The sequence below is a fragment of the Pelobates fuscus genome, chromosome 6, assembly GCF_036172605.1.
Source record: "Pelobates fuscus isolate aPelFus1 chromosome 6, aPelFus1.pri, whole genome shotgun sequence".
Lineage (NCBI taxonomy): Eukaryota > Metazoa > Chordata > Amphibia > Anura > Pelobatidae > Pelobates > Pelobates fuscus.
This window is the reverse complement of record NC_086322.1, coordinates 67,210,669-67,232,870: the sequence shown is the minus strand read 5'-3', so window position 1 is coordinate 67,232,870 and position 22,202 is coordinate 67,210,669. Positions and strand designations below refer to the sequence as shown.

Below are 22,202 nucleotides of genomic sequence, written 5' to 3'. Positions count from 1 at the left end.
GCTCCAAAAGTAGCCCCAAGTTATTCGACCTATTCGCCGAAACCTTGACATGGCTTCTCCTTAACTTCTGCAGATGCCCAGTTGTGATACATTATTTAGATGACTTCCTCACCATTGAACCTCACCACTGCACTCCACGCAGCCTTCATCTCTTGCTCACGCTCTTCAAAGATTTAGGTGTCCCCGTAGCCCAGGACAAAACTGAAGGTCCCAAAACCGAAATTACTTTTCTGGGGATTACACTCAATTCTGTCACCATGCACGCCAGCCTACCCCAGGAGAAAGTAGACCGTATTCTGTCTTACATTAGCACCTGCATGTCACTAGGCACTTGCACCAGGAAACAGCTACAGTCACTTTTAGGCTCACTTAATTTTGCCATGAGAATAATTCCACAGGGTAGGTCGTTCATTTCCAGGATCCTTTCACTTTTGCACGGTCTCCCTGACGATGACTCCACTACAACCCTAGACGAGTCGGCTATAGCTGACCTGAGAATGTGGCAGCTGTTCCTTTCCTCGTGGAACGGCAGGTCGCTGTTTGTTCCCCCCGTTTCCGACGATTCCCCAGTACTCTGGACTGACGCTTCAGGGGCCTTAGGATATGCGGCCATCTTTGGAGACGAGTGGCTATTCGACTCATGGCCGGTCGAAACCACGTCACTCGAGGGTTTCAGTACCACCTCCTCTCTTTTCGAGATCTACCCTATCGTTGCAGCAGCTTACACGTGGGGGGTAGAGTGGAGGGGGCAGTCAGTCAGGTGTTTTTGTGACAACTTAGCTACCTGTAACATCATCAACAAGGGCCGCTCTCGGTCCCTCACGATCATGAACCTAGTCAGGAGACTCACTTGGCTAGCAGCTAATCTCCAGTTCTGCATATCCTGTGTTCACGTCCCAGGTATACTGAATACTGCCGCTGATGCTCTGTCACGCTTCAATTTGCAGGAGTTCTTCAGGCTACATCCTACTGCTTCCCAGCGACCCAGGGTGCCTCCAAAGTTCGAAGACCTGGTAATGCATTAAGCTCTCTCCTACAGCTGAGCGGCACGCTTGCTCAGGCGGGTTTATCCCTCAACACGAGGAAAGCCTATTACAGAGCATATGAACTGTTTTTGTGTTTCATTCGTAATTACTGTATAATAAATGTTTTTTCTGTTGAAACCATGGTTGCTTTCACAACTTTTTGCCACTTTTCTCTTAATCTATCTTACAACACAATCAAACTCTACTTAACGGGAATCCAACACTACATGTTAACCTCCTTTCCCAACAAGTCTCCTTTCCTTTCTTCCTACCCTCTTAAAAGTGTCCTCAAAGGCATTCACAACTTGTCAGTACACATACCCACTAAACGCCTTCCCATAGATAGTAAGTTGGAATTTGTCCGATGTACTCGACACGTCCCCTTTCGAACATATCACAAACCTCGTTATCAAATCAGCGGCTTATCTAGCCTTTTATGGTTTCTTGAGACCCAAAGAGTTCACTGTAGAGAGAGCTTCTGATTTCAGCTCGTGCCTCCAAAAGAAACACTTAATTAAAAATCTAGATCACTACACTTTGTCCATTACCCGTACCAAAACAAGCCAAACAGGCCCACCAGTGGTAATTAACTTTTACCCCACGTCAACCAAATGGTGTCCCGTCCGGGTATTGGATAGGCTAGTAGCAGCCCAAGCTAGTTCCGCTCCTGATAGCCCACTTCTAGCTTTACTAGGGAAACCCCTGACCACAAAGATCTTCATGCTGTACATACGCACCCTTTTACTCCGCTTGGGACAAAACCCACGTTCTTTCTCGGGCCATTCTTTCCGCATTGGAGCAGCCACAGCTGCCTCAGGTAATCACGTACCGACACACATAATTAAAAACATGGGGAGGTGGAAATCATCTGCATACAACAGATACATTCCCAATCCAGAGAAAGAGATAAGGCTGGCTTTCTGTGATATGACTAAATGATGTACCGCTTAATAAACGCATTTTGTTTCAATGGTTATTATTTTTGCCCTCTTTTACAGGCCTAACCTTACGTCAGTTTCGGCACACCTCAACTGACTTGCTATTAAGGAACTACTTGTTTTTAAACCCTGTTTTCCTTACGTCCTCGGAATGTGCCGTACACAAATAGAAGGCTTGGCCTGTAATTGTGGGAGGCACTTAAATTCCCTATTTAAACTCAGTGAGCCCCTGCTTACCTGTCTTCGACGATCTCGGAAGTGCCCCTCCCACCGCACCCTCAATTTTATCATATTCCTAGGTGGGCCCTCTTTTACAGGCCTAACCTTACGTCAGTTTCGGCACACCTCAACTGACTTGCTATTAAGGAACTACTTGTTTTTAAACCCTGTTTTCCTTACGTCCTCGGAATGTGCCGTACACAAATATATATATATATATATATATATATATATCAGACAAAGCATGATACAAATAAATATGCAATTTGTTTTCTCCTAGAGACAGATGTATTAATTAAAACAATACAAACAAAACTAGGTTTTTGCCATTACTCATCTGTTTTGTATTTTACTTCCTGCAGTAATTGTTGAGATGGTTTGGCAAAAGGTATACAGTATACAGTGTATTAATAAGCAGATACATATAAAGCATCTTTAGTGTGTGCATATTGTTAGTTTGTAGCAAAATTAATGAGAGGAGCAGGACTTTAACAAACAAACCTGTACAACATGTGCAATAATATATTATTGATAATCCATGTTATAACTATAGTAAAAATAGCTACTCTGCAGACAGCTAATCTTTAAAATAAACTGTCACATTTTTTCATTTTATAATGACCTCCATGCATGTACATAATGAAAATAACTTTGACGTCTTTGGTAAAAGCGTGGTGTCCATCTTGGTCTTTACTATCAGGAATGTGAGCCATAAGCAGATGCAAACTGTGATCTAGTATGGCTAACGAGAGAATCCTCTTTGTCTTCTTAGCTTTGGTGGGAGAAGTGGGCCTTTGAAATTCGCCTCTGCTGAGACTGGACATGAAAGGGGGTGCAGTGGCAGAAGGCCCCAGTTGTTAAACCAAACCTTTTGTCTGTTCCCATATGGCCAGATAGGAGAGGGTTAGTGGAAGCTATGTACCCTCAAAGAGAGAGGCTACTAAAGACTGGACTTGACTTTCCCTACTGGTTTAGATTACAAGCCTGGCATGGATTATCTCCCACAGTTTTTGTTAAAAGGACTCAATAGGCACCTCTATAGTCACCCAGACCACTTAATCTTAATGAAGTGGTCTGGGTTCCATGTTTCTTTCGTTTTAACATTACATGATGAAAACATTGCATTTTTGTAGGCATAGCAATGGTTTTCATTACAGGGTGTAAATGCCTATACTGACTGTCACGCAGAGTTTCAGGCTGAAAAACTCATGTGTGCTGGAGGTGTCAAAAGTCCCCGGCACAAAACTGAAAATATCTTTGGCAGAAGTGGTCATGGTGGTTGTTGTAACCCATTAAAGGCACACTTCAGACCCCTAAAACACTTTAGCTTGCTGAAATGATGTATGTGTTAAGAGTGTGTCCTATTTTTTTCATTTTGGAAAAATTGCAGATTTCAATAGAAATTTACACTTTTATGAATTATACTGTTTACACCCCATTGGCTTTTCAAGCAAGCAGGCCCTGTTACTTCCTGGCTTGTTTAGCTTAGTTAGAAACATAGAAACATAGAAACATAGAATGTGACGGCAGATAAGAACCATTCGGCCCATCTAGTCTGCCCAGTTTTCTAAATACTTTCATTAGTCCCTGGCATTATCTTATAGTTAGGATAGCCTTATGCCTATCCCACGCATGCTTAAACTCCTTTACTGTGTTACTACAAGTTAAACTGAACTCAAGTGCCTGCAATTGTCCAGAGCTCCTGTCTTGCAAAGACTTCTCATTGAGCTGCATTGGGAAGTCTGTGATTGGACAGTCAAGGAAAGTCTGGGTGGGGTTAGAAAGGGAGGGCTTGCAAAGGCAGCAGACACGAGAAATACAGTTTCTGAAAGCTGTTTTACATATAACTCCGACAAAAAAAATGCATAAGCATGCAAGTTTTAATTTGAGATATATCTACTAAACAATGATTTTATTTATTTTGTATTTGGGCATTGGAGTTTCCCTTTAATATACATTTAAAAGGAAATGGAACACCTAATAAAAAAAGGTTATAACAAGTTGTAGGTGATGTTCAGTGTTTTATTCAATAGTGTAAATTCCAGGGATTTTTTTTTTTTTATCCCAACCAAGTATAACTGAGAGTATGTTCCCTGTTACTTGAAAACTGTATGTGAGCTAATCACTGGGGCATTCCACATGTTGAAACAGACACTAAGAATAAAAGGAAAGGAGACACACTGTCTCTTGTGAATTAAATAGAGTTAACTCTCTGCCTGCAGTAAGTACAGCAAAAGCAAAACTATAAAGTGTAGTTTAGGCCAGGGGCAGCAAGTCCTTGTTCCTGTTATATTTAGCAGAGTCATTGCAGGGGGGTTTGTGGAACCTGAAGACCCAGATGTGGGGTCTTTAGCCTCAGATCTCTACAGCTGACAGTGATGGAGATTATTAGAGCGCATTAGTATATTTAAAAAAACAAAACATTATTATATTTTAGCCGGACCTAATGCCACCGGCCTGTAACTAATAAATTGAAGAAAAATCTAAACGATTTGCCCACTAACAGCCAGCAGGCAAATAGTTAACCCTTGAAACCCGTGAGGTTAATTATGTGGCGGCTGTCCAGTGCTTGTTACCCATCCGCCACATGGAAATAGTCCAATAAAATAAATAAAAATCCTATGGGGATCAAAAAGATGTATTGTCAAATAAAAAAAATTAAAAAAAATTCCCATATTGCTATAACTGTTATATTCCCCAACCTACCGCATGTCTGCTAAATGTTTAAACCAAGCAACTGGGCATCCATTACTGCTCAGTCGCTAGAAAAGGTCCCATCCCATGGGAGTCGTTCCTGTGAAATAACAGGGGGCATATTCTCCCCAATGCCTCCACCCTTGGACATGAGGTGGTGGTTACTTTAAATACTAAGAGGGTGGCCGTTCTCTGGCCACCACCGATTGGTGGTGGCCCTTATATTTAAGGTAAAAGGGCGCTCTTCTCTCAAAACTTGTTTGTCAGAGCACTCTGATTAGTTCTGATTTACTACAAATTTACCCCTGCTTTGTGATAGCTGTCATAGCGTGGGAACCCTATAAAAGACTATGACTGAACATTTTGCGGCAAACCTACCACCGGTGAAGATGCATTATTTTTTTTTTATTTTGCAATCAGGCCTTGAACCTAAAAAATCAGAAGAAGCAGTGAAGAGAAGTCTTGTGATTCTAAGTATAATTGTTTTGTGAGTGTTTTTAAATGTTTTATAATTATTGGCCCTCTCCTCACTATTATTAGCTTGAAGGGGAGTAGGTAGGGACTTTTATTTTAGGGGGACAACTAGGGGCTTGGAGACCCTGAGCCACCTGGGGTGGGCTAACTATTATTTGGGAGGGTGAACAATGACATGGGCGGGGTCAGGGGAAGGGGCTATAAATTACCCATAATATTTCAAATAGCCCCCATCCGATGTCTTCCCCTCGCTATTTCTAGCAACTAGTTTTTAATGTTTAGCAGACATGGACCGAACTCCCAGAAAGATATGGAGGTAGATTTCCTCCATTGTAGCAATATGGGGATCTTATTGACCCCTGTAGGATTTTTATTTATTTCGTTTTATAAGCATTTTATGTTTTTCATACTGTGGAGGGGTTTGAACTATTTGCATGCTGGCTGCTAATGCTGCCAGCGAGCAAACAGTCTTTTAAATTATTATTCACTTGAAAAAACAAATTAATAATAGCTGGCGAACGTGCCTCCTGCAGTATGCATTCGGTTTATATCAGCCGCCATTCTGTTGTTGATGAATCTCCAATTCCAGTGCTATAAATCCTCTGTCTGAGTGTCTGTGCTGGTTTTCCATTCAATACTAAAATTAGCTTTCAGTAGCATGCTACATGCAAATGTGTTTGTATCATCAAGTGTGATTTCCTTTCTAATTTAAAAATATTGCAAGTTAAAAATGTAATCACCCAGACGCAGAGACACGTAGATTGTGTTTCAAAGAATGTGGACGACTAGACAGACTAAAAAAAGGAATTAGACAAGATGTGTTTAAAGAATAGTGACAAAACGGTTGTTCACTTACCAGCAGAAGTGGAAAGTCAAAACTTAGCTCTTAATGTTTATGGAGAATTCCGAGCATCATTTAAGCTTGCTGTTCCAATTTAGATTTTTGTTTTTCATAATTTTACTTCTTCCATGTCCCACAAGTGCTGCAATCAGTAGTTTATATAAAATACTTTGCACACAACAGTAATGTGCAGTTTTACAAAGGCATTACATTTTTGTAATTTTTTTTCTCAAATATATTTATTGAATTTTAATGTACATATTAAAAATTAGCTTAACAATAAAAATGAAATGTATGGTTATTTTTTTTCATTCACATATATTTAGTTGGTGATTAAATAATCAGTTTCAGAACCATTGCTTTTTAGTACTGCTGTTACATTGTAACAATTTTTAGCTTACAGTTCCACATACTATATCGCTAATATATTCCCATTGTGTACTTTTTCCATCTGTATCTTTTTAAGACACAGAGTATACTATTTAGTACAAGTGCCAGCCATTCTGTTTCATAGCAGTAATAGAGGCACCTGCACTGCACAGTTTTGCTTTGGACACAAACTTATCCTTTTTTTTTTTTTCAATCCATTCACTTATTCATTTATTCATTCATTTTATGTATTATATGTCTATAAGATACCGATTTCTTATCCAGATATATCCCATTTATGCTTTTTAAGTATATCTATCTATTTATCTTGCTTTTACCTTTTATAAACATCAGTTCCCTCTTAAAGGCACAGTACCATTGCACACCTACTCACTTTCATATCCAGATATTCACCCTATCTCAGCCATATTCTAGGCCAGCTCCTGGTATCTGCACACACTATCGGTGTTTATCCTTAGTTGGTGATTATTTGCCATATGTTGCAGCGCTGAAATATTCATGAGAATGAGGTGAAGCAAAATCTCCATTATTAATCAGAATTTGATTTTTTTTGCCCATGCTGAACCTAAGCACAGTGTATACAATTTAATATAATTGATTAGATTTTTTGGATTCCTATAAGTAATATTTTAGTAGTAGGCAATGTTTTATCTGACTGCCATACACTATAATTTGTTTTTAATAGTGCAATATCAGAAAAAAATGCATATGTAGTTTTGTTTCTAATTATTTAGTTTTCACATCAGTGGGAAAATACATGTCTTATAACTTATTAATAAATGTAATTTTTATGTAACACTATTGCACAATGTTACTTGAGAGTGATGCTAATACTCATTTTATTTTTTTCGGAAGGTGATCCATGCTCTGAATCATAAAATCGATGAATATGAAGTTAACATTCTAGCCTTGAAAGAAACCCATCAACAAGAAATTGATCTAATTTCCGCTGAAACACTGGAGAAATGCCTCCAGTATGATAAGAAAATCGAAGAGGAAGAGAGCTTGCGATTGCGAATACTGAGCCTCGAAGAGTCCCTGGAAAAAAATAATTTGATAAAGGAGCAAAGCTTAGCGGATTTTGACACTTATAAAAAACAAACAGAGGAAAGCGAGCTGAAAACCAAAGCCGAACATGACGAGAAGGTAGCAGCCTTATCCAACGAGATCCAGTCGATGAAAAATGACTATGAAAATCACCTTAAGAAACTAACAGAGGAAGCAGATTCCTTGAGAAACGAGTGTAAATCATGCAAAAAAGACAGGCCGTCTGACAATGTAACTAAGCAGCTAAATAAAGAGATTGATGCTTTAAGTAAAGAAGTTGAGAAACTGAAATCTCAGCAAAAAATGTTAACGGAGGAGTATGCGCGGAAAGTGGGGAACCTGCACAGTAGCTACAGCAAAGAGAGAGAGAGCCTGAGGAAAGCCTTGCAACAATCAGTGACTGACATGATACAGCAGCTACAACAGAAAGAACAAGAGCAGAAGAGATGTGTTCAGGCAAAGGAAGATGCCATGTTACAGGAAGTAAAGCAGCTAAAAGGGGAGATTGATACAAAGACTCAGGAGATTGTAGAAATTACAAAGCACTCTCAGAAGATGAAAGAGAAGATACAGGTTTGCAATGATTTTCTTTGTGTAGTGATGTAACAGTGCAGTGATTTCACTGTGATACTGTGTTCTGAATCAGTAAATATTAAACTCTTATTAATTCCTTAAAGAGACACTGTAGTCAACAAAACAACATTAGCTTAATTAAGCAGATTTGATGAATAGATCACACTTCTGAAGTCTCACTGCTCAATTATTTGCCATTTAGGAGTTAAATCACGTTTGTTTCTGTTAATGCAGCCCTAGCCACACCTCCTTGACTGTGACTGACACAACCTGCATGAAAAAAAGGTTTAATTTTAATTAGATGTTAACTTACATTAGAAGGTTTTATTTCCTGCTCTGTAAATTGAACTTTAATCACACACAGGAGGCTCCTGCAGGGTCTAGAACCCTATTGACTGTGCAGGAGGTGAGGAATTCTAAAGTAAGCAGACTGTGCAATAAAGGAAGTGTAAACATTAGATGACTCTTCACAGGAAGTGTTTAGGAAGGCTGTGTAGGTCACATGCAGGGAGGTGTGACTAGGGATGCATAAACAAAGCCATTTGACTCCTAATGGCAGAGAATCGACTGCAGGGGCATGATCTATACCGGCGTTTCCCAAACCAGTCCTCAAGACCCACCAACAGTCCAGGTTTTGTTAGTATCTCCATTGGAATAAAACAGGGAAATACATACATCCTGGACTGTTGGTGGGCCATGAGGACTGGTTTGGGAACCACTTATCTATACACCAAAACTGCTTCATTAAGCTCAAGCTGGATTGGTGGCTATAGTGTCCCTTTAAGAACTAAAGACAGAATAGATCCATCATAAGAAAACGCCCTTAGAAGAGGAATTGTCACTTCCAGCTGCTTGAGCAAATGTGGTGAGCTTCCAGTAAAGGGGCTCTTTTTCTGGCACATGGGTATGAACTTCAAACTATTGGTGAAGATTACAGCTTTCGAAAAATTTTCTCCAAGTCAGCTATGCTTTTAATTTAGTTATTTTGGTATAGAATTGTAAATGTACACTGAGTTCCTGATAATTCACACATAATGGGACATAATGGGATACGATAACAGTACGAATACAAATGCGTAACTCTTGAAGCTCTCCTTTTCTCCAACTCCATGACCCTTTCTCCAAAGCTGGTTCCACCTTCATAGGAAATCAGTGGAAAGCCAGTGCGCATGCATGAGACCATTTATTGGAATAGCTACGTTTTTCATTGCTACTTTGGAGGAAGCCCCTCGAGTAGCTGTCAGCAACACAGTCACCAGAGGCATTTAACCCCTTAAGGACCAAACTTCTGGAATAAAAGGGAATTATGACATGTCATGTGTCCTTAAGGGGTTAAACGCTGCACTGTAAACATTGTCATTCCTGCAGAACGGCAGTGTCTGCAGTTGCAGGGTTTGAACTACAGTCTAAATGCCTATAGTGTCCTATATCCACTTCACTACCAGAGTAGAGTAAAAGCATTTGTATTTTGCAGAATGAATGTAAGCCCATAAAGCCTCCTCACTTATCCTCATTTAGACTCAGGTTATAGTTACCAGCCTGTAGATGAACTTTATCTGTCTGAAGCCACTGGTCACTTTTTCCCTCTCATGCAGCAGCTCCTGCTCACTGATCAGTGCTTGGCACCTGGCAAAGCCGCATACAAATCACTAGGCAGATAGGGATGCAAGAAAACATGAACTTTTCAGACTCAGAGGGTCTACTTTAACCTGTGGACCTGTGGCTGAGCGTAATGGCTCAGGTTTGATGATTTAAAGGGTTTGAGCACTTTCTATATTTTATATGTCACACAGCTAATCTGGGGCTCTGATTGTGGCCCCCACTGATTGAGTAAACCATTAAGTATTGAAGAATACTTAGGGTTCCCTGATTTTAGCTCTTGGCAGGCTAGGGTCAAGCTCAGACTTGACGTGCATGAGCACGTTAGCTAAACCGCAGTAATTTAACAAGATTAAAAAGATCTATGTGCACGGCTCATTATGAGTGTGGCACTAACCTAATCTGTCACTTTTGGACCACTAATTGTTGGCCCAACTGCTAGAGGGGATACTGGCGTATTGAATGATATATGGGAATGGTACCAGCAGGGCTTTAACCATACTGGTACTTTTAACAAATTATTTTCTATGCCGTCATTGGCTGGTTGTTGCCTTGCACAATGGTATGGCCTGTCATGCGGCCTTTAAGTGGTTAAAACAGATGTTATACGAAGGAGTGTGAGGGGGTTAATTGAACAAGCCAGGGAGAATGGTTTTGTGGTTTGACATTGTCAACAGGCAATGCAAATGGTATTACATTTAAATCACTTTGTTTAATAATTTGTTCTAAGTCAGTATATGTACATTCACCTTTCCCTTTGGTATTTTAATAGGTAGTTTTACATATGTTTACATTACAGGATTAATGTGGTTTAATTTGGCAGCTGGGATTAATAGGATTGGGGTAGTGAGTATGACAGGAATAGAGGTTTTAATGTGACAGAGTCTCTATGACAGAATTGGCTTTGAGTGTGCCTTGGTTGGAGGAGGGAGTGTGGCAGGAAAAATGGGAGGGGTAAGTGTGACAGGATTAGGGGGCTTAATGTGACAAGGTGAGTATGGCATGGTTGGGGGTAAGTCTGACATGGTTGGAAATGGGAGTGTGACAGGGCAAGGGGAGGTGAGTGATAGGATTAGGGGGTTTATGTGACAGGGTGAGTGTGGCATGGTAGGTGGGATAAGTGTGATAGGACTGGAGGCGTTAATGTGTTAAGTGAGTCACAGGATTAGAGGGGTCGATGTGATAGTGTGAATGTGTCAGAGCGAGAGGGTGAGTGTGACAGCATTAAGGGGATTAATGTGAGTTTGGCATGGTGAAGGGGGTTGACCGCGTGTGTGTGTGTGTGTGTGTGTGTGGGGGTGAAAGTGTGTTTGTATGCTGTGTTTCAGTGAGCAGCCTCCCTAGACGTAAATACATTAAAAACATTTTTATGCAGTAATCAATTCCCTCTATGGTGGTCTGATGGGTTAGTTATCCGGACTGCAGCTTTGCTGGGTGCAGCAAACAGACCATGTGGTAGATATCTTGATGTGTGAGAACATTGCCATAGTAAACAGTGGTTGGCCGGTGCTCGTTGTCACACACTTTACAGTCTGCAACCCTTTGGAACTGTAGATCGGAGGTGCTGTTCTCTCTCTCTTCCCCGGGCAGATACAGCTGCATACAGGGCAAGCTGCTGGGCCCCTCCTGTTGTCAGGCCCTTTGTCAGGGATCAAGGGCCTGATGGATCAGTCTGCCCTAAGGTGAGTCAGGCACCTGTGAGATCCCAAAGAACCCATGCCTTCGGTGGCTATCTAACTCTACTGGTTAGACAGTCGTCTCTGTTCTTACGCAAGCCTTTGCACTAGAAACAGGTTAGACTAATGATTCTTACATGCTCTGTTGGTAGCAGCAAACAGGTCCCGATGCTGATTTTTAGGTCCATTCAGTTAATAAAGTTCATGTAAAAACATCCACCAGACCTCTAGCAAGTATGATAATAAGTTGTTTACTGTAGAAGCACTTAACTCCCTGGCAAAATGAAACAGCCTGTTTAATATATTACACTTGAAGAATGGGTCACTGGGCTAATTTTCTAATTGACAGATGTGTTACCAAGCTTAGGATATGTATGTAATTTGAAACACTAATAAAATACTGTTAATTACCTCTGGATTAGGCAATACATTTGCAGCCTCTCAAAATAATTTAACTACTTACCTACTGGTTTCGGCCTGACAAAATGCTTTGTTGGACCTTTTTAACTCTGGCAATTGAGTCAGTGTCTTTCCATGTTTCTATTTTCGTGATGGGGATTTATTCTGCACTCTCTGCTCTTGTTGTCAGCAAATTGATGAATTCTTAGGCTAAGTATCTTACCAAGAATAATTTATGTGTACAATTCCAATTCTAGACCTGTGGGATGGGCACTGGCTTAGTTTAGTGAGTGAGACATGAATAAATAGACATGCAGGTGTATTTTTGATGAAGAGATCTTTGATATAGACATGCTCTAAATTATCAACCTGCCCACCTCAAGTCTTACTGCCCAATTCAGACCCTCCACACCCCTCCTCATGTTTTACATTTTCTGCTCATTTCAGAACCCTCGGGACTGTCTTTGGAGAGTTGTGAAGATAAATATAAGATTTCAGAAAATTGAGTCCAGATGGAAATTCTTGTTCTTGGGTAGAACATTGGCTTAAAAATAGAGTACAGAGAGTTGTCATTAATGGTACATTTTCATGGTGGACAAAAGTTGAAGTGGTGTCCCTCACGGTTCTATTCGGGGACCGCTTCTATTTAAGATATTTATAAATGATCTTGAAACGAGCAGTGAAAGTCATATTTCAGTGTTTGCAGATGACAAACCTCTGTAAAGTAATACAATGTGAGCAAGAGGATACTTTGCTGCAGAGGGATTTAGATAGATTAAGGGACTGGGCACTCAAATGGCTGATGAAATTGAATGTAGAAAAATGCAAAGTTATGCACTTCAAGGTAAAGAATACACAAGAAACGTATACCCTAAAAGGTTGTAAATTGTGGATAACAACACAGAAGAAGGATTAGGCAACAAATTAGGCAACAATGTGCAATGTCAATCAGCGGTGGCTAAGGCCAGTAAGGTATTGTCATGTATAAAAAGGGGCATTCAATCTCAGGATGAGAATATAATATTGCCTCTTTATAAATCAATGGTAAGACTACATCTTGAATATGTTGTGCAATTTTGGGCACCTGTTCTAAAGAAGGATATCATGGCACTAGAAAAAGTGCAGAGGCGGGCTACAAAATTAATAAAAGGAATGGAATATTTTAGCTATGAAGAAAGGTTAACAAATTTAAACCTCTTTAATTTAGAAAAACAGTGCCTCTGATATATGATATATTCAGGGCCAATACAAACCATTGCCTGGAAATCTATTCGCAAACAGGACTATACATAGGACACAAGGTCACGCGTTTAGACGGGAAGAAAGAAGATTTAGTCTAAGGCAAAGGAAAGGTTTTTGTAAGAACAATAAGGATATGAAATTCTCTGCCTGAAGAAGTGGTTTTATCAGTGTGACGAAGTGCCCTTCGCCACTTGGGCCTGGAGAGGACTGCTTGCCAGCCTCTTGCCATGTGATTATGGTCCCTGGGAGATTGGGCCCTTTTAAAAAACTTATTCGGCCCTAACAGAGTGCATGTCACTCATTCTGGCCCTTTAAACACAGTGGGTCCATTCGGTACTTGCCCTGTGTGAGCGGTGATACCCCCAGATAGCTATGCCATGGAGCCTATTCATATAATGAAAGACTATGGGAAAGACTTTAGCTCCATGGCAATTGAACTGTGTGAATAGGATCTGCGCGCTATTCGGTAGTTTTGTGCGTTCAGATCCCAGCTGTGTGTTATGTATAAAAAGTTACTTTATGTATTTTAAAGTGTTTTACTGTCTTTGTGTAACCATGTGCTCAATGGAGTCTGCCTCTATCCCTGGATAATTGGATTACTTCCCCCCATTGTCTTCAGAATAGAGGCCTCTGTAAAACCTGTGTGAGCCAGATTTAGCCATGCTGACAGGGGTTTTAAAAGATACTTTACTAACTTTTGAACCCCTGGTCTGATTCATGCCATTTTTTAATATGTTGTTCCCCTGAATGGATTGATTGTGGATATGTATTTTTATGTGAATGTGATGTATGGTTTTAAAGTTACCGAGTATGTGTGGAAACTGTATTTTTACTGTATGTAATAATTATGTTAATTGCTTATCTGAGGGGAGGGGATGTGTGGGTTGTACTGTTACTTGATTGGTTGTTTTATGCCTCCCCCTGGGTGTGTCCTGTATGTGCACAACTGTAATAAAAAGCAGGCTGGGTGTTCCAGACCTGAGACCACTGCTTGAGCCTCAACACGGAGCCTTGTCTCGTTCTTGGGGGGATTCACTGTATGCTGCTGGAAGATTGATTGCTAGGAGTGTAAGCTGATGTCTGCTTTTCCTGTTCGTCTGCTAGCAGCTATTCGTGAGGTTCCAGTTTGGAGTGCTATTTTGTATCCAGTTCGGGAGTTTGGTGTTCTGCAGTAGCTGTGCCTATCTGGGAAAAGGGGATTATCGCCTAAACTGATTTTTACCCCTTTTCTGCTGAAACAGTCCGTTACAATCAGTGTCTGTACAGATGTTTAAACAGCAACTAAATGCATACTTGCAAAAACATAATATTTAAGGATATAATCTTTCAGTTGTAGGGTAATAGCGTCTTGATCCAAGGATAAATCTGCCTGCCATTCTGGGGTCAAAACGGATTTATTTCCTAGTTTGTTGCAAAATTGGAAGTGCTTCAAACTGGGTTTTTGCCTTCTTTTGGATCAACAGCAAAAATCAGATGAGTGGAAGACTGAACTTGATGAACACATGTCTCTTTTCATCCTATGTAACTATGTAATTTCCAAAATAATTTTTAGTCGAACCTTTAAAAGATTCACCTGATTCATAACAGTGAAAAAATCCCCACTTTCACTCTTTTACTAACCACCCACTTACAAGTAATATTTGTGAAACATGGCATGAATAGTTAGCAGCTAAAGAAGTAGAACTAAATCACAACATTGTATGCAGACAGCTGTCCATGGGTAACATCATTATGTAAATTTACTTAATTCTGTTTTATTTTTCAATTTATTCATATTTAGGATTAAAATTATTACAGAGTACACATTGTACCTTGTCTGTCACTGCTTCAGATTTTTGACACATTTCTGTTTTATAATAAACAGTAAGTATTAGTCTAAAATATATACACTGTATCATTGTCATCTATATAGTGTCAACCTATTCCATAGCGCTTTAAAATTATAAAATGGAGATACCAAGTGTGGGGGGTGGGGGGGTGGGGGGGGGAGGTTCACGGTAATTTCCCGGTAATTTCCCAGTAATCTCACAGTTGTAAAAGGACTATTTGGTTAGAAAAAAAAAAAAATTAATAAAAAGAAAAATAAACTTACTGTCCTGGGTCTAGTTCCCCCCCCCCCCCCCCCCCATATATCCCAATAGGTATAGTGGTATCCTTTCTTTGGAGAAAAGTTAGTTAGCTCTTTCCATTTAACATTGCATGATAATTTGAAAATGAATCTTGGACCAATTATCCACCTTGGTAGACTTCCAGTTTCTGGCTATTGATGTTTTAACAGTCATCATAATGTGAAAAGTAATTGGTCTAAGTTATTTATTAATCATCCCCATGTCCATATGTAATAGAGCCATATTTGGAGTCAGTTTAAACTTCGTTTCCAATAGAGATGATTAATATTGGTTTAGTTTCTCCCAGAGGGGTCTAATTATTGGGCATTTCCACCAAATATGCTTAAAATCTGCAGTTGGTTCATTGCATCTCCGAAAGTTAGATGGAACTGTAGGATACATTTTTGCAATTTTTTGAGGCGTTCTATACCATCTATTTAGTATTTTATAGTGAGTTTCATGTATATTTAAGCAATGGCTTTATATAATCTATTAAGGGAATTATTCCATTCTCTCATAGTTATGTCCTTTTTCAAATCATTATTCCATTTATTAATTGCTGAGGGAATTGGTTTAATCTGGGTCTTGTAAATTAATCTTGTAAATTAATTTTTGGCATTTATTGGTCAGATAAGTTGTGATTTCAAACTACACTATGCCATTTCTAGTGAATATTAGGAATATGCCTATAAAATTCTGTCACTATGGTACAAAACTCCACAACTCTTGCACATAATTGACAGGCAGGACAACCAATGCTGGTGATGTAAGGGGGCGGAGGGAAATTTTCTCCAGATCTGGTAAAAATGCCTATTGATCCACCCTTTTGGTGGAAAATTCATGATATTCTCAAGAAATTCTCAGATGACCCACCACCTTTTGAGCCTGCCCACATATTACTACACCACGCGAAAAGATCGTCAGTTTAAGTAATGTGGCCAAAGTGCGCAAACCCCTTTACTGGAAGAAGTCTACAACACTGCCTATGCAGGCTGGGCTCCGATTTATGGAGGAGCTTAGAGCCATGGTAGACCTCATTTTTAGCGCAGCTAGAAGACACACTTATTTGCCCATAGGGACACATTATTTTCCAAATCTTAATTAAATAGATAGGAACACTTATTGTTATTTATTTTATTGAGGGCCAGGAATATCTTAGAGATTCCTTATTGGATACCGAGATATACTTGAATAGAGGATCAGCTACTATTGCCCAGAGTTTGGTGCTGTAGTTCATCCTTACTTTGAAAGATGAAAGATGAAATGATGTACTACAGTGCAGAGATGGCTGTTATTGCCTGAATATGTACATTTCATGTATGCGATGATTTGAATGTCTTTGTTTATGTTCTTCGTTAATTATTTCTGACATCTGTATATGTTTTTTTTAATACACCTACATGATATTGCCAATGTATGTAGTGCTACATTGTAAAACTAAATTAAAAATTCCATTCACAGAAATTTAAATAAAGATGATACTTCTTTTTTGCGTATTTGCGAGCAAGTTGCTTTCTTTTTCAGGAATATAGAAATGCAAACTTTATGGCTAGGTAACAAGGTAATGTAAATATTCATAAAAAACTTTTATCTTGTTATAAACAGGCAACTGTATTAGAATGACTGTTATAGAATGACCATATGCTCCAATCCCTCCCTCTCTCCTCCACAAAATACTTGTGCGCTGCTTGTACTGATAGAGCATTTGGGGCACCCGTACAACAAATCAAATGGAACAGCATTGGATAATTATTTGAATATAAACATTAACAAACTAAACATATAAACCGATCATGCTTATATCTATTTTAATTACCGTATATACTCAAGTATAAGCCGAGTTTTTCAGCACATTTTTTTTTGCTGAAAAACCCCAACTCGGCTTATACTCGAGTCACTGTCTGTATTATGGCAATTTACATTGCCATAATACAGACAGGGGGCTGTGGGGGCTGCAGAGCGGTTACTTACCTCTCCTGCAGCTCCTGTCAGCTCCCTTCTCCTCCGCGGCGGTCCGTTCAGCACCTCGGTCAGCTCCCAGTGTAAGTCTCGCGAGAGCCGTGGGGTCATAGTGCGGCTCTCGCGAGACTTACAGTGTGAGCTGACAGAAGAGCTGCACGGACCGGCGCGGAGGAGAAGGGAGCTGACAGGAGCTGCAGGAGAGGTAAGTAAACTCTGCCGGCCCCCCTGCCCCCCACACTGAACTGCCAATGCCACTGGACCACCAGGGAAGGAGAGCCCCCCTCCCTGCCATGTATCAAGCAGGGAGGGGGGACGTAAAAAAATAAAAATAATACAATAATAATATATAAGTAAAAAAATAATGAAAACAAAATAATATAATAAAAATAAAATAATAATAATAATAAAAAGATATATTAAAAATTCCCACCCCCCACCAAGGCTCTGCATCACACACATACACACTGCATTCATACACACACACACACACACACACACACACACACACACACACACACACACTGCATTCATACACACACACACTGCACTCATACACACTGCACTTATACACACACACTGCATTCATACACACACACACACACACACTGCACTCATACATACACACTGCACACACTGCACTCATACACACACTGCACTCATACACACACTGCACTCATACACACACTGCACTCATACACACACTGCACACATACACACTGCACTCATACACACTGCACTCATACACACTGCACTCATACACACACTGCACTCATACACACACACTGCACTCATACACACACACTGCATTCATTATATACACACACTGTAAATAAATATTCAATTAATATAATTTTTTTAGGATCTAATTTTATTTAGAAATTTACCAGTAGCTGCTGCATTTCCCACCCTAGTCTTATACTCGAGTCAATAAGTTTTCCCAGTTTTTGAGGGTAAAATTAGGGGCCTCTGCTTATATTCTGGTCGGCTTATACTCAAGTATATACGGTATAATGCATTTATTTGATATCACTTTTAAGAAATTTGGTTTTCTAAACAAAAGAGGTTATTTATTTATTTTAGGAATTTGAAACACAGCTCAGCAAGAAAGGGCAGGAGTTGACAGATTCCAAAAGCATACAGGGGCAATTAGAAGAAGAACTCAATATTGCAAAGCAAAGACTTCTCCTGCAAGAAAAAGAGATCCACAGTCAAACAGGTAGTCATTTTTGTTTATTTAGGGCAACAGTCTTAATGCAATCTGCCTTGTGTTCTAAAGTCATATAAAGTAATATTGTGTTTTGACAGAACAGATACAGGCCCTGTCGAGCACACGGAAAGCCTATGCCACCGAACTAGCAGAACTAAAAAGCCAATATGAAAAACAGCAGCTGACGTGTTCAAATGGAAATAACAATGGAGAAGTTGTGACATTGAAACAGGTATTACAGCTATTGTGGCACTAGTACAGTGTGTTTTCCTATTTAAACAAACCACACAGTAACAGCAAATAGAAACCCAAACATGTAAATTGCACAACCTTTTATAATTACAATTAAAGTTGTACAATGGGGGGACCTACTGCCCCCCCCCCCCGGCCCCCATCCCTGAGCGGTGGGTGGGGGCCCTAAAAAAACAATGAGGGGGGACCTACCTGAGCGGTGGGTGGGGGCCATAAATCACAATGGGGGGGGGACCTACTGTCCCCCCCCGGCCCCCACCCCTGCGCGGTGGGTGGGGGCCATGAATCCGCATCCACCCGCATCCCTGAGCATCCTAAAAAGACAATAAGGGGGGACCTACTCTTTCCCCCCGGCCCCCACCCCTGAGCAGTGGGTGGGGGTCATAAATCACAATGGGAGGGGACCTACTGTCGCCCCCCCCGGCCCCCACCCCTGAACGGTGGGTGGGGGCCCTAAAAAAAACAATAGGGGGGGACCTACTGTCCCCCCCAGCCCCCACCCCTGCGCGGTGGGTGGGGGTCATAAATCACAATGGAGGGGGGCCTACTGTCCCCCCAGTCCCCACCCCTGCGCGGTGGGTGGGGGCCATAAATCACAATGGGGGGACCTACTGCCCCCCCGGCCCCCACCCCTGAGCGGTGGGTGGGGGCCCTAAAAATAACAACAAGGGGGGATTTACTGTCCCCCCCAGCACCCACCCCTGAGCGGTGGGTGGGGGCCCCAAATACTAATAAGGGGGGGGACCCAATGTCCTCCCCCCTGGCCCCCACCCCTGAGCGGCGGGTGGGGGCCCTAAATACAAATGGGGGGACCCTAGTCACCCCCCCCAATAAAAAAATTATCCCCCTACCTACCCCCTCTTTGGAATTTTCCCACGCTGTGTAAAATGACAAAGAGCACTCTGATTGGTGGGCTTGAAATCCATCCAATCACAGTGCTCTGTGTCATTTTACACAGGGTAAATACGAGCAATAATGGATGCATAAGATGCCTGGGATGCGTAACTTGTGGTCACTTGATCCCCTGTAAAACTTTCAATCACCCACATACGGGACAGACCTTTAAAATTCAACATAGAATTACCTGTCGGACGGACTTTGTGATTTATAAACTCTCATGCCCATGCGGACTCAACTATGTCGGGAAAACCGAGACTGCCCTCTGCGAGAGGATCAGGGGACATAGGTCCAGCATTAGACTGGCCTATAGGGACAATAAGACTGACAAACCAGTCGCACGCCATTTTTTGGAAAATGGACACCCCCTTACAACATTGAAGTGTGTGGCCATAGACCATGTCCCCGTCTCAAGGAGGGGCGGTAATAGACAGGAACGTCTATTACAAAGAGAAACATGGTGGATCAAAAAATTGGGAACGTTAGCCCCACATGGACTCAATGAAAAATTGTCGTTCATTGCCTTTCTATGATAGATTTAAAAGAGAAGGGGCCTTATAAACTGTGTCAGGGTACAGTATGGAACTGGTTATGGTACCCGTTGTGTTAAAGTGCCAGCCCCTTCTTGTGATGAGTTTAATTCATCTCTATTTTTAACTCACATTGATTATTATTTAGTGTTTAAAATCATGCACACTTTATCTTTTAGATTGGGAGGTCCTATTCGGGTGTTTGGCCGCTATACTACACAGTGATCCTCTGTCAGGATCGGGACAGGGATCCAACACGCAGAGTACAAACAGTAGCCAGATACGTATACCGGACCTTAGAATGGCCGGACTAACGTAAGTAGTACAGTATAGAATGGTCAAAGACAAGCCGAGGTCGAGGGTAACAGAAGACAGGTAAGCGAGAGACAAGCCGAATCAAGGGTAACAGAGATAAGCAGAGTAAGGTAAACAAGCCGGGTCAAAACCAAAAGGGATAATAGAATACACAAGCACTGAGTGACTAGAACAAGCTAGAACCACGACAGGGCAATGAGCTAATGAAAGAAGCTCTGTTAAATACCCTGTTCAGAGCAGTAACCACGCCTCCGAGGCGTCCTGATTGGTCCTGCAGCAATTGACTGACAGGTCGTTCCGGGGGAGTGTCCTGATGACTACTTCCTGCCTAGATGCTGTAAAAGGCAGTCACTCCCTCGCAGCCGGCCTAGCATGACCGGATAGACCGCGGGGAAGGGAGCCATCAGACCGTCTGCATGGAGGAACAGCTAAGTCTCTACCTCTTTCGGAGGTAGAGACCACAGGTACCCTGACAGTACCCCCCCTCTCAGATACGCCCACCGGGCGGAATGAACCGGGACGAGATGGGAAGCGAGAGTGATACACCCTGCGGAGACGGGGAGCATGAACATCCTCCTGAGGTACCCAACTCCTCTGCTCAGGACCATATCCCTTCCAATCAACCAGATATTGTACTCTCCCCCGGGAGATTCGAGAATCAATAATAGAGTTAACCTCATACTCCTCCTGACCCTCCACCTGAACGGAGCGAGGAGGGGCTATTGTGGAGGAAAATCTGTTACATATGAGTGGTTTCAGCAATGAAACGTGAAACGAGTTCGGGATGCGTAAGGTATTAGGAAGAGCTAAACGATACGCAACTGGATTGATACGGGTCAGCACCCTGTAGGGTCCAATATAACGAGGAGCGAACTTCATGGAGGGCACTTTTAAACGGATGTTCCTCGTGCTCAGCCATACCCTATCACCAGGAACAAAGACCGGAGCCGCCCTTCTACGTTTATCAGCGTGTTTCTTGACCAACATAGAGTTGTGCACAAGGATTTGTCGAGTTTGATCCCACAACTTCCTCAAATTGGCAACATGAACATCAACCGACGGTACCCCCTGGGAAGGAGAATCCAAAGGAAGAATAGACGGATGAAAACCATAATTCATGAAGAAGGGGCTTGAATGAGTAGAATCGCAAACGAGATTGTTGTGTGCAAACTCCGCCCAAGGAATCAAACCGACCCAATCATCCTGGTGTTCAGAAACAAAGCATCGTAAATATTGTTCAATTTTCTGGTTGGTACGTTCAGCAGCTCCGTTAGACTGAGGATGATAGGCAGAAGAAAAGTTTAATTTAATACCAAGTTGAGAGCAGAAGGACCTCCAAAAGCGGGAAACAAATTGGGAGCCTCTGTCCGATACAATTTGAGAGGGTATCCCATGTAGGCGAAAAATCTCCTTAGCGAATATCTCTGCCAATTCGGGAGAAGACGGGAGTTTAGGCAGGGGAATGAAGTGTGCCATCTTAGTAAACCTGTCAACCACGGTGAGGATAACAGTCTGTCTTTTAGAGATAGGTAGATCGACAATAAAGTCCATGGCCAAACAGGACCATGGTCTTTCTGGAACCTCCAAGGGTTGCAGGAATCCACATGGAAGCGTATGGGGTTGTTTGGTTTTAGTACAAACTTCACATGCAGCGATGAACTCCTCAATATCCCTCCGTAAAGCAGGCCACCAGAAGTCCTTAGAGATCAACGCGTAAGTCTTGCGAATACCAGGATGTCCCGCCATCTTGCTATTATGTAAACACTGTAAAAGTTCCAGTTGAAGAGCAGGAGGAACGAAATGACGGCCCGCAG

At 41.5% G+C, this 22,202-nt stretch overlaps 1 protein-coding gene across 5 annotated transcripts in view; it reads left to right on the top strand.

Moving 5' to 3' along the window:
- FAM184B (family with sequence similarity 184 member B) overlaps positions 1 to 22,202 on the top strand; it is a 49,138-nt gene that overhangs the window by 13,097 nt on the left and 13,839 nt on the right. For all 5 annotated transcript variants that reach the window (XM_063457820.1, XM_063457816.1, XM_063457818.1 and 2 more), the window contains exons 2-4: positions 7,437 to 8,201; positions 18,268 to 18,403; positions 18,493 to 18,626. In XM_063457820.1, coding sequence (XP_063313890.1) covers positions 7,437 to 8,201; positions 18,268 to 18,403; positions 18,493 to 18,626 — 1,035 coding nt within the window. The remainder of the gene's footprint in view (positions 1 to 7,436; positions 8,202 to 18,267; positions 18,404 to 18,492; positions 18,627 to 22,202) is intronic.